Consider the following 16,701-nt stretch of genomic DNA (forward strand, 5'->3'; position numbering starts at 1 on the left):
TGAAAGTGAAAAAGTGTCGCATGACTTTTTGGTACGTTTTGAAATTGGAACGGTGTGAATTGGTCAAAGCATGTGGGCTGTGTGGCATGCCGAAAAAGGGGACAGAAGTGGGGGGGGGGGGAAATGAATTTTACATGTGGGGGAGATTTGCTTTGGAAAGCTTGGTCATGTCTAGGACTTAATGCAGGAATGTTGATCTTGTCTTCCTGGCTTCCTTTGTAAGCGTCGCAGTGCCAATGTTGGCGAGGAGCTATCCGTGCATGACTGTTGTCAGTGTTGTCAGCTCACAGTGGCCCGCCTGTGTGCTTTGTCTCCGCTCTGCTTGCTGGCTACTCCCGTAAAACACATGTGCTTTTGTTTGGAAAACCACTATACAGTACAGTAGGTGTTTCTAGTTGAGTTACAATTAGCATTTGGATTGTTTTCACCCTTTCCTCCCATCAAGTGCTGCTAAAGAATCGTGTACGGACGTATAAATTGCATGTTGCACTTAAGCAGTGAGAAGTGCAACACGTCTTGCTGTTTACTGGTTGACTAAGAAAATTGAAATACTTAAGTAAATGGGACAGTAATAAAACATCATTTCCTCTAGATTTTTAATCATTTCCTATTTTGTGGCATTTTCCAGTTACTTCTTTGTAAGCTTGGCCGCCATTGACTGCACTGGACGTCCAATCCATTTGAACTGGGAGGGGCGAATGAGTCCTGCCAGTCTAAATGAATTAGATGTCTATCGTTGTCAATGGTTGGCAATGAAATAATTTTGGGTCACATCTTTGTTAATTTTTGGGTATTTGTGGGTCACTTCCTTTTGATTTTGGGTCACTTACGATACATTTTGGGACATTCCTGGGCCACTTCCTGTACATTTTGAATAATTTCCTATTGATTTTGGGGCATATCCATTAGGGGTGTGACAAAATATTGAAGTGTTGATATATTGTGATACTTTGTTTCCCAAAAGGTTATCGATATGCTCCTGCCAAGAATCGAGATATCGTTTTAAAAAGGTGTCAAGGGCTATTTGCAGGCCATGACATTGACTGGATGAGTCTTTCTCCAAGGAATGCTTAAACAGTTTTAGGTCTGTGGCATGATTCATTGTCATCTTGGAAAATAACAAACATATTTTCAACTGAAGGGATAAGAAAACTGTCTAAAATTTCAATGTAAACTTGTGCATTTATTGAAGATTTAACCACAGCCATCTCCCCAGTGCCTATGCCTGACATGCAGCCCCATATCATCAAGGACTGAGGGAATTTTGACGTCTTCTTTAGGCAGTTATCTTTGTAACTCTCACTGGAACAGCACCAAACAAAAGTTCCAGCATCATCACCTTGTTAAGAGTCAAGAATCTGCATTGGACAAGGTGTCAAGAGTTAAGAATCTGCATTGGACAAGGTGATGATGCTGGAACTTTTTTTGGTGCTGTTCCAGTGAGACCTTAAATGGCCCAAAATTACCTAATTGCCTGGCATTGACTGCCACTGACAGCCATAGACGTTCAATCCATTTGAAGTGGGAGGGATGGCAGTGAATTCATTCGCTGCCATCCCTCCCAGTTCAAACGGATTGGACGTCTACTGGTGATAAAGTAATTCCAATTCACACTAGAGGCTTGTTTTTCTGTTAATTAGTTGTTTGTAGAATATCCTAGAATGATTTCCTGACCAATGTATCGATAATCGTTGTATCGCCATATCGTCAGATCTTCGTTATCATGAGCTTTGTATCGCAAATCGTATCGTATCGTGAGGTACCAAGAGGTTCCCACTCCAAATATCCATGTCATTTTCTGTTCATAGATCACTTCCTGTTGTTTTTAGATCACTTTTTGCTGAATTTGAAAATGAATAGAAAATACAGTATTAGCCTATTATTAGTAAAAACAATTCATTCCTCAGTGTTGTTGTCAGCTTTAACAAACCACTGGCTCACCTCTGAATGTCCAAGTGCGGCGAGTGAAGAACACGGCCCAGGCTGCCAATAAAAACCTTCCAGTCCAGCGTTCCGTCTCAGAACAGCAAATTGAAAACAGACACAGATTTTCTTATGGATCTTGTGGAATTCGCATACCTCAACTTGCTCCGGGACCATGACCCTTCCTTCTTTGTCTTCAGGTTAATCTAGCAAGCACATTACCAGTAGCAACACCTGTAAATACTTACTATATGAGAGTGCCTAAATTAAATTGAAACATCTTGTACATACTTAAGGAAATCATTAAATGCCTCATTAGATATGTTATTTATTTTTTTCAACATTTGTTTCCACTCTCATTTATTTCAATTCACACCGATCAGACTGAATTTGATGGAACATGATGATCACACAAGGGCGTAGGTTTGCATAGGGACGGTAGGGAAATAACACTAGCAACTTTTCAGGATGCTCAAATTGTTCCCACCAACTTTTAAGCTATCTTGTATGCATGATATAATTAGTTCAGTTAAATAGGTAATTAACTACATATGTACATAAACTAAAAAAGAAATTATTTTTGGGGGGGGGATGCCGCGAGCTACCTACACTAGCGTTGCAATCGACTGGTCGATCTCGATCGACGCAGTGAGCACCCTTGATGTAGCATATCAATTAAATAGGTTCATATCAGTGAGAAATGTAGCCCTGACCCCCATTCATCCAATCTGTTTGGTCTTATTAATGTCCCATCCTGAGCAAAAAGTGTACATGCGGGTTATATCGTTCATACCAATGTTGAGACCAAACCTACGCCCTTGTGATCACAGATCAAACTAGAAACTGCAATTTCGGGAGAAATTACACCTGGATGTTTCCTCTGTGGAGATACAGATCTTAGCCCCATTCAGGTCTATCAATAGAATGGACAATAATGCCAGTCAATGGCATTAAACAAAGTAAACACCATTAGAAATAATTGGGAAAATTGGACGTCCATGTCCGTCAATGGCAGCATCCTCCATAAGCGTCAATGCAATCGGGGACATTTGGGATGCACGTCCTACTGATATCTGGTCATTTCCTGTTGATTTGGGGATATTGGTGTTTTTTTGCCATTGAAAATGAATGGGAAAAAATTTGGACATCCATGGACGTCAATGGCAACACCCCCTATAAGCGTCAATGGAGTCGGGGACGTTTGGGATACACGTCCTATTGATATCTGGTCATTTCCTGTTGATTTGGGGATTTTTTTTTTTTTTTTTGCCATTGAAAATGAATGGGAAAAAATTTGGACATCCATGGACGTCAATGGCAACACCCCCTATAAGCGTCAATAGAGTCGGTGACGTTTGGGGGACACGTCCTATTGATATCTGGTCATTTTCTGTTGATTTGGGGAAATTTTGTTTTTTTCCCCATTGAAAATGAATGGGAAACATTTTGGACGTCCATGGCCGTCAATGGCATCGACATCCATATAGTAAATTGAATCCAAGTACATTGGCATCAACAGATTCGACATGCATGGCCGTCAATGGCATCAATGTAATATGAATTCCATTGGAAATCCCATTGGAAGTGAATGGGAAATTCTCCCATTAGAAATGAATGGGATAGTTTTTGGCAAATTTCCGGGGAACCAAGTTACTTCATGTTAAACAAAAGAGAGCCATAATGAAATCACAAAAAAATTGAGTGAGTTGATAAATAAATAAAATTCAAACAAATACATTTTGCATGAATTGTTGAACTAAATGTCGGAATGATTTTTTAAAAATCAACATAAATACTTATTATATATACATATATATATATATTTCTGTATATACAGTATATATGTACATATATACTTGAAGTGTGCGAAATTTCTGATTCTTAGATTATTCGCGATTTGGGTTTTGAAGATTCGAGAACGATTCGCAAACATCCAAATTCCAATTATTGATATATGTCAAGTAAAGCGAAATTAAAACACAGCGCGGTCTTCGGGATGCAATGAGGAACGGACCGGGAGTAAACATGTCATTACGTGGGTAATGACAATGCTCAACTCACGGCTCTGGCTCAACTCATGTCGCTAGATAGAAAAAAAAAATAATAATAATACAATGACTGCTGCCGACAGCCGCTACAAACTACGTCCACATAATGCTACGGTAGATATCACATATATAAAGAACTAGATGCGAAATGACAGACTCGGCGGCGTTAGCAACCCATATATAGAAAATTAGATGTGAAAAGATAGACTTGCCGGCGTTGGTAAACAGCCGCCATCTTAAAGCAGTAGACTTCCCTGGAAGGCTGTTGTAGCGAACCTTCCGAGCGAACGTAAGTAGCTTTTTATCTAAAATACTCCTAAATTGGCAAAATCTTGACTTGAATCTATCTTTAAAACAGTTTTAAAACTTTCACGTGTCGAAAGTAGATAGAAGGGAAATTATGGAATAATGGGAACAATTTTAACAACTTTTAACAGTTGATCCACAACATTAAATGAATTGAATGTAGTTTAAAGCTGCTGATACAGAATGGGGACTGGAGTATTTTATTGACTGTTTTGAACTGTTAACTGTTAACCATATTTTTCCTTAAATTATTGTTGGAATGGAAAGATAAGACAAGGCGGATATATACATACAACATACTGTCCATAAGTACTGTATTTGTTTATTGTAACAATAAATCCACAAATGGCATTATTAACATTCTATCTGTTAAAGTGATCCACGGATAGAAAGACTTGTAGTTCTTACAAGACAAATGTTATTGTTACAAGTTATAGTAATTTTATATTAAAACCCCTCTTCATGTTTTCGTTTTAATAAAATTTGTAAAATTTTGCATCAAAAGTAGAGTTAATATAATAATGATAAGGATAAAAATAACAATAATAAGAATAGAGTGACCAAAGTCCACTGGTCATTCAGAGCATGCGTTAATTGCATGAAATATTTTAACGTGATTAATTTAAAAAATTAATTTATGCCCGTTAACGCGATAATTTTGACAGACCTAATTATATATATATATAACTTATTACTGTCCACGGAAATATTTTTCAACAAAAATAAAGTAGAAAAATGCTTGTCTTTATGATATGCTTCATTGAGTAAGTCCCCTCAAATCTGTTCAAGCTGCTCTTTTATAAACAATGAGTTGCCACAGGAACTGTTTAACAAGTTAAACGATGACTGACGCATGCGGACCTTTGAAGCTTCTGCTTCCAGTCATCCGCGGCAAGATCAAACATTAAACGTCTGTCAATCATCGTTAACTTTAATAAGCAACTCCAGTGCACTGCCTGACCAACAAATAGCAGGGGGACGGAGGGAGAGTGAGACCACGCGATCGGCTCGGGACAGCTCATCTGTATTTATTTATTTTATTTTAATTGAAAAAGAATCTGCAATGGACTGAGGGCCCGAAGTGTGAAGCGCGAAGTAGTGAGGGATCACGTTAATAACATTTCTGAACCTTTGATATTTTTCAAAATTTCTATTTTTTTCGTTACTCCTGCTCCTCCGTAACTTTCCAGTTAAAATGCTGCATCTTTTCATTCATTCATTCATCTCTTCATATTTCCACCAGCACTACCCAAACCTCAAGTTAGCTACAAGAGCACGTCAGCCGGCGTGATCGAGGCCAACTGCAGTGCCGTGTCGCGGCCCCCGGTGGAGATGGCGTGGAACGTGGAGCGCGACAACCGCACGGTGGGTCCGCCCGTCACCACGCAGCTGCCGCAGGAGGACGGCACCACGCTGGTGATCAGCACGCTCACGCTGCAGTCCGGATTGCTCAAGGACGTGTCCGTCAAGTGTCTGGTGCACCACAAGGGCCTCGAAGCGCCCATCGCTGTGTCCATGAACACTAAAAGTCAGTTGGTAGTTTTAACTCATTAATTGTGTTTACGACACTGAAAGAGAGTGTTGCTTCTTTGTAGTCGGGACAGCGCTAGCCATTCTCATCTCAGTGACTACGGTGGCAGCGCTGCTGGTGCTGGCCCTCTGCTTCTGTCTGTGGAAGTGCTTCCTGCGCAAAGAAGGTCAGTTTGTCCCTGAAACTGAAATGTATAGGGATACGATATTTGATTACTCAGTTATCTATTCGTTTTTCGGCTACCACAGGTTAAGAGAATTTTTTTGTCATGGAGTAAATTTGATTCTGCACGAAACTTGACAGTAATGGAGGATATCTTTGCATTTTCCTTGTTAACTCATTAGCTGCCGTTGACTGCGCTTGAGGTCTAATCCATTTGATGTGGGAGGGTTGCAAGCGAATGAAATTTCATTCGCTGCCACCCAGAGGTTGCGCTAGACTTTTTGGTTGTCTGTCATTTTGACTGACAGGGTCCTAAAAATCCGGTCATAATCTATTTTTACCCGTTAGTTAAATTTTTAAAATGACTATATCTTGATGCAGTCACTATATGTATATACACAATAATACAATAATACTTTATAATATAAAGTAACTAATACATATATACAGGATATATACTGTATATATATATATATTTCTCCCCCCCTCCCCCAAGTGGGACCTTCCATGATCCTAATACATTTAATAATAATAAAATATATAATTCCATTATATATATATTAGGGCTGTCAAACGATTAAAACTTTTAATCGAGTTAATTACAGCTTAAAAATTAATTAATCGTAATTAATCGCAATTAATCGCAATTCAAACCATCTATAAAATATGACATATTTTTCTGTAAATTATATATATATTCTGTAAAATAATTTGTTGGAATGGAAAGATAAGACACAAGATGGATATATACATTCAACATAAGGACTGTAGTGGGCATTTCACTCTACTGTCATTTAAATCTGTCTATTCTGTTCTCACTCCGAAGCGTCTACTTTTTCCAAAGCTAGACAGCTAATGAACGACGCCTTAACAATCAGACTTCATTTTTTATCTGATTTATTAATAAAATGGCCTCAAACCACTGTCCTCTTTAGACAATAGTGAAACTACAAAAAAAAAGTACACAAGCATTGCATTAGCAACAACGTTAGCTTAGCACGCTATACAGGTTCACTAAACATAAACAAAAAGCGTCTCATACAAAAAATATAACATTTCGCTTACTAACATATGTACATTCTTTACAACAACCATAATTACGGACAAAGGATCATATAAGCACAACATTACAACGTAGGCGTCAGCCCGAGACGTCGTGCAGCCATATTGAACTGGCAAGAAAGCAATAAACCATGTCGCAAAGCGACCACAAGAGTTCACTGTTAGACAGCACAAAAAACCTTGCTGTAAAACTTACCAAAAGGCAGAATACTGTCTGAGCGGGACATGTGCGTTAATTGCGTCAAATATTTTAACGTGATTAATTTAAAAAATTAATTACCGCGCATTAACGCGATAATTTTGACAGCCCTAAAATATATATATATATGTATATATACAGTGGGGAGAACAAGTATTTGATACACAGTCAATGGGAAAACCCATTGGCAGTGTATCAAATACTTGTTCTCCCCACTGTATATATTAAATTTATTATTATTATTAAATAAAAATGCACGTTGATACGACGCACATAAAGGCAACTTCCAATTTTTTTTTTAAATCGTTCGAAAGTTGTATGGACTTACAATCCGCTAGCTTGTTGTTTCCTGTTGTCTTCCGAAATACACCTGGGTGACGGCGCATCAAGTGTTCGTTCATAGCTGACGTGCTACCGTGGTATGCGAGCTCAGCTTAGCAAAAAGAGTACACACAGTGGTGGCACCCTCCATATTTTCCTTGAAATAATTTCAGGCTCTGGCTAGTCTGGTCCGCTTTGTTGGCTTTATGCCGCTTTCACTGTGTTACCAATTCTGCCCTTCTTGGTAATTGGCGGCGTTTTCAACTGCTCGCCGCAGTGAGGAGTGAACCGGCGATTCACTTGATTCGTTGTCATCCTTCACTGCATCAGTCCCTCTTTTTTCACCTCTTTTATCAACACCATCGTCGTTTTGGGGCTTTTTGAAGAAACTTCGGACACTCAGTTGCCTTGACATTTTTCCGAGTAAGGCCAACGACGTCACGCATCAAGAGAGACAATAGCTAATTAATATGCTCACTCGCCACCCTGTGGTCTGGGGTGTTAATTGCAACCTGTCAAAATGACAGATGGACCAGTTTTTTCCGTCACCGTTGTAAAAAAACGGTCAACGACAAAAAATATTCGGTTAACGCGACCCCTGCTGCCACCCTGCCATTTCAAATGGATTGGACATTTACTAGTCATAAACTCTTTTAAGGAGTTTTAATTTTTCATGAGCCATAAGACTGGTGTCTATCATCGTCCAACAGCACTGAAGGAGTTCCTAAACAAAAACATTTTTTAATTTATGTAGTATCCGAAATGGTATTGAGTATTTTTTTGAGTATTGACATCAAGTTGAAAATATTATAGATTGCAACAACAGTAGTCTTTAGGTGTGACTATCCTTGTGGCTTATCGTCCAGTGCGGTTTATACATAATCAAATCGTTTTCATGTCAAATTTGGTAGGTGCGGCTTATAGTCAGGTGTGCCTTGTAGTCCGGAAATTACGGTAAACATAACTGAAATTCTTAAGTTCTCTTAAGAAACTTGTTATTTTGGTTATGCCTGACTCATTTTTTTCTGGTTAACTTGGTTGAATCAACTTCCCGGATAAAGATTGTGTACAATACTCAGAATTTCTGAGGAAACTGTATTGGGCTCAGGCAAACATAATATGCTATTTACAATGCAGGACCCAGTTCAAATGGATTGTACATCTAGTGCCGTCAATGACACTGAAACATAATTATTTACCTAAAACCCCCTTCAGTTCAAATGGATTAGACATCCAGCACCATCAATGGCACTGAAACATGATCACAAATTTCACAAAAAGCAGAAAAAAAGAGTGAAAAAAAGATTCATAAAGCATATTTTATTTTATTTATATGTAATTTGGCTAAAAAAAAATAATTTCTTATGTCTTATTTTGACTTTCCGTTGCAGCTGACTGATGACCTCAATGACACTCCACCGCATGTTTGTATCATCTCAGCATTGGGGACCGACATTCATACCGGCCCAGGGTGGTAATCGCTATCCTTCTTAGGATCAACAACCTTATGGCATTATTAAAACTAGCTAAACACTAAATATTCAAAGTATAATTACAAAAATTTTGACTGGAAATTATCATTAAAACATGTTTTTTCATGATTATCATTCTCCTTTTTTAGGATAGGAAACCAAGAGTGATTTATTCTGGGGGAAAAAATGTATAAAATATGATATTAGGCCCTTTTATTGACTTGTATAAAGAATACTTCTACTACGCTGACCATGCACAGTTATATTCATTAGAATTACAGACACAATGTGAACTGTTATATTTTCATCCCAAAGAACACGTGTAATCCAAATAAAGAACAAACCATGACAATGTACTTTGTTACTGAAAATTATGTAATGCTTATGATAATAAAAAAAAAAAAATACAAAATGAAATTGCTTGTGTTTTTGTCGAAGTTTGGTTTAGCTTTATGCCCCTTCAATTGGATTCTTTGTTAGTGTTAAAGGTGGCAGCCAGATGCTTGTCTGTTTTTATTTGGGGCCATGTGGATGATTCATTCTCAACAGAACATTTTTACTCAGAAGAGTTCACATTTTGTTCTTCCAATTTGACATATTTGGACGTCTACTGCCATTATTGGTGGTTCATGAGTTAAATTGTCAATATTTGTGCCATTCTAACAGTGAAAAAAATGTTTTTGCAAGATTTCATAACAGAAAAGTGGTTTGATAATCTGACTGTTCCGGTGCTTTTCATTGTTACAAACCCAGGTAAGATTTAGGTTCAGGTTTTAGTTTTAGGGTTCTCATGGTTAACTTTTGTACACACTGAAAACTGACTTGTAACCACTTCCTAACCTCTAACAGCCCACATACAGTTGTGGTCAAAAGTTTACATACACTTGTGAAGAACATAATGTCATGGCTCTCTTGAGTTTCCAGTTATTTCTACAACTCTGATTTTTCTCTGATAGAGTGATTGGAACAGATACTTCTTTGTCACAAAAAACTTTCATGAAGTTTGGTTCTTTTATGACTTTATTATGGGTGAACAGAAAAAAGTGATCAAATCTGCTGGGTCAAAAATATACATACAGCAGCGCTAATATTTGATAACATGTCCCTTGGCCATTTTCACTTCAATTAGGCGCTTTTGGTAGCCATCCACAAGCTTCTGGCAAGCTTTTGGTTGAATCTTTGACCACTCCTCTTAACAGAATTGGTGCAGTTCAGTTAAATGTGATGGCTTTCTGATATGGACTTGTTTCTTCAGCATTGTCCACAAGTTCTCATAGGGGTTTAAGTCAGGACTTTGGGAAGGCCATTCGAAAACCTTAATTCTAGCCTGATTTAGCCATTCCATTACCACTTTTGATGTGTGTTTGGGGTCATTGTCCTGTTGGAACACCCAACTGCGCCCAAGACCCAATCTTCGGGCTGATGACGTTAGGTTATCTTGAAGAATTTGAAGGTAATCCTCCTTCTTTGTTATCCCATTTACTCTCTGTAAAGCACCAGTTCCATTGGCAGCAAAACAGCCCCACAGCATAATACTACCAACATCGTGCTTGACGGTAGGCATGGTGTACTTGGGGTTAAAGGCCTCACCTTTTCGCCTCCAAACATATTGCTGGGCATTGTGGCCAAACAGCTCGATTTTTGTTTCATCTGACCACAGAACTTTCCTCCAGAAGGTCTTATCTTTGTCCATGTGATCAGCAGCAAACTTCAGTCGAGCCTTAAGGTGCCGCTTTTGGAGCAAGGGCTTCCTTCTTGCACGGCAGCCTGTCAGTCCATGGAGATGCAAAACACGCTTGACTGTGGACACTGACACCTGTGTTCCAGCAGCTTCTAATTCTTGGCAGATCTGCTTTTTGGTGATTCTCTGTTGAATCTCCACCCTCGTGCCCAATTTTCTCTCAGCAGCAGGTGATAGCTTGCGTTTTCTTTCTGATCGTGGCAGTGACAAAACAGTGCCATGCATTTTATACTTACAATTGTTTGCACTGTTGCTCTTGGGACCTGCAGCTGCTTTGAAATGGCTCCAAGTGACTTTCCTGACTTGTTCAAGTCAATGATTCGCTTTTTCAGATCCATGTATGTATATTTTTGACCCAGCAGATTTGATCACTTTTTTCTGTTCACCCATAATAAAGTCATAAAAGAAGCAAACTTCATTAATGTTTTTTGTGACAAAGAAGTATCTGTTCCAATCACTCTATCGGAGAAAAATCAGAGTTGTAGAAATAACTGGAAACTCAAGAGAGCCATGACATTACGTTCTTCACAAGTGTATGTCAACTTTTGACCACAACTGTACATATAGTCGCGTATATTGACAAGATTTTATGCTGAGTTGAAAGACTTTGAAGAAGTGCACTGTTGGACTACACTACACCTGTCTTTGTTATGTCCACGTGCTTTGTCCTCACTGATCATTTTCTCCACAAATACAAATAGGAGGAAGAAGTAATGGGGACAATGTGTGTTATAATTGCTTCATGTTCTTCATGCCTGGCCCTGCTCACACAGAAAGCTGACAGACCTTTTGAACGATGCAGATTTGTGCTGTACAACAGCATCCTCTAGTGGAAAAGACATGCGAGGCATCCTCTAAATCAGGGGTCCCCAAACTTTTTCCTGTGAGGGCCACATAACTTTTCCCTTCTCTGATGAGGGGCCAGGGTCAGTTTGTAACAGAAAAAGTGTGACGATTGCTGGAGTGCCTAAATGTAAAAAAAATTGTTTTTCAGAAAGCCACAATCAAATAACCCTTTCTGGATTCTTCACGGAACAAAAGTAAATAAAATTAAAAAAGTAATATAATAATAAAAATAATAATAAATAATCATCATAACACTATTAATTAAATAGATAATAACCAACTAACCTTCTCTGAGTGCCTCACAGAAAAAGGCCAGGAAATAAATAACACTATTGAGTAAAAAAAAAATTTTTTTTTTTTTTTAAATTTAAAATGCTCTCTGGTATTGTTCAGAGGGCCGGACCAAATGTGGAGGCGGGCCATATCCGGCCCGCGTGCCGTAGTTCGGGGACCCATGCTCTAAATGGTCTCAAAATTGGCAGGGACTATATAACAGCATAACTGCATGTACACTTTTTGCTGGGGACGGGACATTAAAATGAGCGAACAGAATGTGTGAACGGGCTACATTTCTCACCAATATGAACCTAATTAATTGGTAGGCTAAATGATCAATGCAAAATAAATCTGTATTGACTTATAATAACATTTATATGTATTTGTTTAGGTGATACACTGTTCAATTCAAACCTTTGTCTTCAAAACTACCGTAATTTTTTGACTAAAAGGCGCACCAGGGCTGTCAACTGACTTACAGGGGCCCAGGGACAAGAGACCATTATAGGGGCCCCCACCCCACCCCTGCCACCGGCTTGTCACGACAACATACGCAGTACTTTCAATGTTTTGCAAGCAATGACAGTCTAAATTTTCAAATTATATAATTTGAGATGGACAGTTATATTTAAATGACCGTAATGCGATGTGACACAATATAAAGACACAATTTCCATCTATTATCCCATGTAGGCTACAATACAATACAACCGAGAGTGCTATGCCTGCCTGCAAAGCAACAAAACAGTATAACTAAACATCCTGTGCCTGCCCCCTCCACATCCCTGGGGTTATCAAACCCTGAAACAGTGTTGCGCCTAGATTTTTTGACCGCAAAGTCATTTATAACATCAGTGAAATCCAGTTTTTGAGCAAGCTCACGCTCAATGGAGAGCATGGCAAGGTTGTTAACAGGTTTGTTTGTGCTGTTTCGGTGATGGATTCATATTAGTGTTTGCTATAATACACAGTGGGTTGTAAACCCAAGATAAATCCAGCCGCAGGACCAGAGTCTGTTCAGCCTCGCGCACCTGCTCCCCACACTCTAACATACAGTGGGGCAAATAAGTATTTAGTCAATCACTAATTGTGCAAGTTCTCCCACTTGAAAATATTAGAGAGGCCTGTAATTGTCAACATGGGTAAACCTCAACCATGAGAGACAGAATGTGGAGAAAAAAAACAACAACAGAAAATCACATTGTTTGATTTTGAAAGAATTTATTTGTAAATCATGGTGGAAAATAAGTATTTGGTCTATACCAAAAGTTCATCTCAATACTTTGTTATGTACCCTTTGTTGGCAATAACAGAGGCCAAACGTTTTCTGTAACTCCTCACAAGCTTTTCACACACTGTTGCTGGTATTTTGGCCCATTCCTCTATGCAGATCTCCTCTAGAGCAGTGATGTTTTGGGGCTGTCGTTGGGCAACACGGACTTTCAACTCCCTCCTCACCCCGTGGCGTCAAAATGATGACAAGAACGGGGAGCAAAAATCCCAGAACCACACGGGGGGGTCAAGTGAATGAGAGCTGGGACCACAGTAACAAAGGCTACTATCAGTAACACAATGCGCCGCCAGGGACTCAAATCCTGCACTGCCAGACGTGTACCCCTGCTGAAGAAAGTACACGTCCAGGCCCATCTGCGGTTCGCTAGAGAGCATTTGGATGATCCAGAAGAGGACCGGGAGAATGTGTTATGGTCAGATGAAACCAGAATAGAACTTTTTGGTAGAAACACAGGTTGTCTTGTTTGGAGGAAAAAGAATACTGAATTGCACCATACCCACTGTGAAGCATGGGGGTGGAAACATCATACTTTGGGGCTGTTTTTCTGCAAAGGGACTAGGACGACTGATCTGTGTAAAGGAAAGAATGAATGGGGCCATGTATGGAGAGATTTTGAGTGAAAATCTCCTTCCATCAGCAAGGACATTGAAGATGAGATGTGGCTGGGTCTTTCAGTATGAAATGATCCCAAACACACAGCCAGGGCAACAAAGGAGTGGCTTCGTAAGAAGCATTTCAAGGTCCTGTAGTGGCCTAGCCACTCTCCAGATCTCAACCCCATAGAAAATCTGCGGAGGGAGTTGAAAGTCCGTGTTACCCAACGACAGCCCCGAAACATCACTGCTCTAGAGGAGATCTGCATGGAGGAATGGGCCAAAATACCAGCAACAGTGTGTGAAAAGTTTTTGAAGAGTTACAGAAAAGTTTGGCCTCCATTACTGCCAACAAAGGGTATATAACAAAGTATTGAGATTAACTTTTGGCATTGACCAAATACTTATTTTCCACCATGATTTGCAAACAAATTTTTAAAAAATCAAATAATGTGATTCTCTGAGTTTTTTCCACATTCTGTCTCTCATAGTTGAGGTTTACCCATGTTGACAATTACAGGCCTCTCTAATATTTTCAAGTGGGAGAACTTGCACAATTAGTGGTTGACTAAGTACTTATTTGCCCCACTGTAACTTAAGTCATTAAATAATGCAAATAAGGTTGCTTAAAAGTTGGTGGGGACAATTTGAGCACCCTGAAAAGCTGGTACTGTTATGTCCTTACTGTCCCTATGCAAACCTACGCTTTTGGTTGGAGTGTAGATAAGTTTTGTTTTCATGCAGTTATTTTGAAAGCAGCATTGAATTTAGTTGACCTCTTGAGCAAAGAAGTTGATGAGTCCAAGGAAAATGAACTTGATGAATATTTCACAGTGACTTTGCACTTGAGGCCTCCAAAACAGGAAGTCATGTACATGTGTTGTGCTGATAACATCATCTTGTGACAAAATCACATTTTCGTTTTTTTTAAATCGTTTCGCAATACAGTCATTTATGTGTCTGTAGGGGCTAAGTTTGCAGATAACACAAGCACATAATTTCTTTGCAAATACAGTAGCCCCTTTACATACAGAGTTAATTAGTTCCAGGCTTCAGACTTCATAATGCCATGCACACGGTCAAGCAGTCCAGTGCCAGAGGAAGCAAAGCAACCCCAAAATATCAGGGAACCTCCGCAAGGTTTGACTGTGGAGACCGTGTTCTTTTCTTTGAAGGCCTCGGGTTTTTTCCCTGTAAACTCTATGTTGATGCCTTATCCCAAAAAGCTCTAATTTTCTCTCATCTGACCAGAGAACATTCTTCCAAAGCATTTTTGGCTTTCTCAGGTAAATGTTGGCAAACTCCAGCCTGGCTTTTTTATGTCTCTCAGTCAGAAGTGGGGTCTTCCTGGGTATCCTACTATAGAGTCCCTTTTCATTCAGACGCCGATGGATAGTACGTGTTGACACTGTTGTACCCTCAAACTGCAGGACAGCTTGAACTTGTTTAGATGTTAGTCGAGGTTCATCCACACAATCTTTCATTGAAATCTCTTGTCGATTTTTCTTTTCCGTTCACAACTAGGGAGGTTAGCCACAGTGCCATGGGCTTTACACTTATTGATGACACTGCGCACGGTAGACACAGGAACATTCAGCTCTTTGGAGTGGACTTGTAGCCTTGAGATTGCCCATGCTTTCTCACAATTTTGCTTCTCAAGTCCTCAGACAGTTCTTTAGTCTTCTTTCCTTTCTCCATGCTTAATGTGATACACACAAGGACATAGGTTGAATCAACTTTAATCCATTTTAACTGGCTGAAAGTGTGATTTAGTTAGTGCCACCAGCTGTATTGTGCCACAGGTACAGTGCCCTCCATAATTATTGGCACCCCTGAAAAAGATGTGTTTTTTACCTTCTAATATTTTTTTATATTCAAATAATATGGGACCTTAATGGAAAAAAAGAGAAAAATCCAACATTCAATACAAGTGCATTCATTCAGTGGGGAAAAAATCCCACATAAAGAAAAAAATATTTGACATCAAATAATGTGTGTCACAATTATTAGCAACCCTGGTGTTAATACTTTGTACGACCCCCTTTTGCCAACAAAACAAGGTCTGGGGACTGAGATGGCCATGGGAGGAGCTTGATTTTGTGTCTGGTGAACCATTTCTCTTGTAGATTTGGCCATATGTTTAGGGTCATTTTCTTGCTGAAAGACTCAGTGATGACCCATCTTCAGCTTTTGGGCAGAGGGCAACAGATTTTGATTTGAAATGTCCTGGTATTTCAAAGCATTCATGATGCCATGCACCCTAACAAGGTTCCCAGGGCCTATGGAAGCGAAACAGCCCCACAGCATCACTGACCCACCCCCATACTTCACAGTGGGTATGAGGTGCTTTTCAGCATGCGCATCTTTCATGGCACGCTAGACCCACTTAGAGTGTTTGTTGCCAAAAAGCTCAGTCTTGGTCTCACACAAAAAAACACATGGTCCCAGGCTTCAACTGGGACCGTGTGCTTTGGTCAGATGAGATGGCATCATGGCATCATGAATGCTTTGAAATACCAGGACATTTTAAATCAAAATCTGTTGCCCTCTGCCCGAAAGCAGAAGATGGGTCATCACTGGGTCTTTCAGCAAGACAATGACCCTAAACATATGGTCAAATCTACACAGAAATGGTTCACCAGACACAAAATCAAGCTCCTCCCATGGCCATCTCAGTCCCCAGACCTTGTTTTGTTGGCAAAAGACGGTTGTACAAAGTATTAACACCAGGGGTGCTAATAATTGTGACACACATTATTTGATGTCAAATATTTTTTTCTTTATGTGGGATTTTTTCCCCACTGAATGAATGTACTTGTATTAAACTTGTATTAAAGGTTGGATTTTTCTCTTTTTTTTCTATTAAGGTCCCATATTATTTGAATTAAAAAAATATATTAGAAGCTAAAAAACACATCTTTTTCAGG

The 16,701-nt window shown here is 39.3% G+C and overlaps 1 protein-coding gene across 3 annotated transcripts in view; it reads left to right on the forward strand.

Annotated features, from left to right (window-relative positions):
- The window catches only part of zgc:113337 (uncharacterized protein LOC503741 homolog), a 47,890-nt gene extending 38,487 nt beyond the window's left edge, over positions 1 to 9,403 (forward strand). For all 3 annotated transcript variants that reach the window (XM_057853108.1, XM_057853109.1, XM_057853107.1), the window contains 3 exons: positions 5,521 to 5,805; positions 5,873 to 5,974; positions 8,944 to 9,403. In XM_057853108.1, the coding sequence (XP_057709091.1) occupies positions 5,521 to 5,805; positions 5,873 to 5,974; positions 8,944 to 8,951 (395 nt within the window). In that variant the 3' untranslated portion in view covers positions 8,952 to 9,403. The remainder of the gene's footprint in view (positions 1 to 5,520; positions 5,806 to 5,872; positions 5,975 to 8,943) is intronic.
- Positions 9,404 to 16,701: the final 7,298 nt, after the last annotated feature.

The sequence above is a fragment of the Corythoichthys intestinalis genome, chromosome 12 (genome assembly GCF_030265065.1).
Source record: "Corythoichthys intestinalis isolate RoL2023-P3 chromosome 12, ASM3026506v1, whole genome shotgun sequence".
Classification (NCBI taxonomy): Eukaryota; Metazoa; Chordata; class Actinopteri; order Syngnathiformes; family Syngnathidae; genus Corythoichthys; species Corythoichthys intestinalis.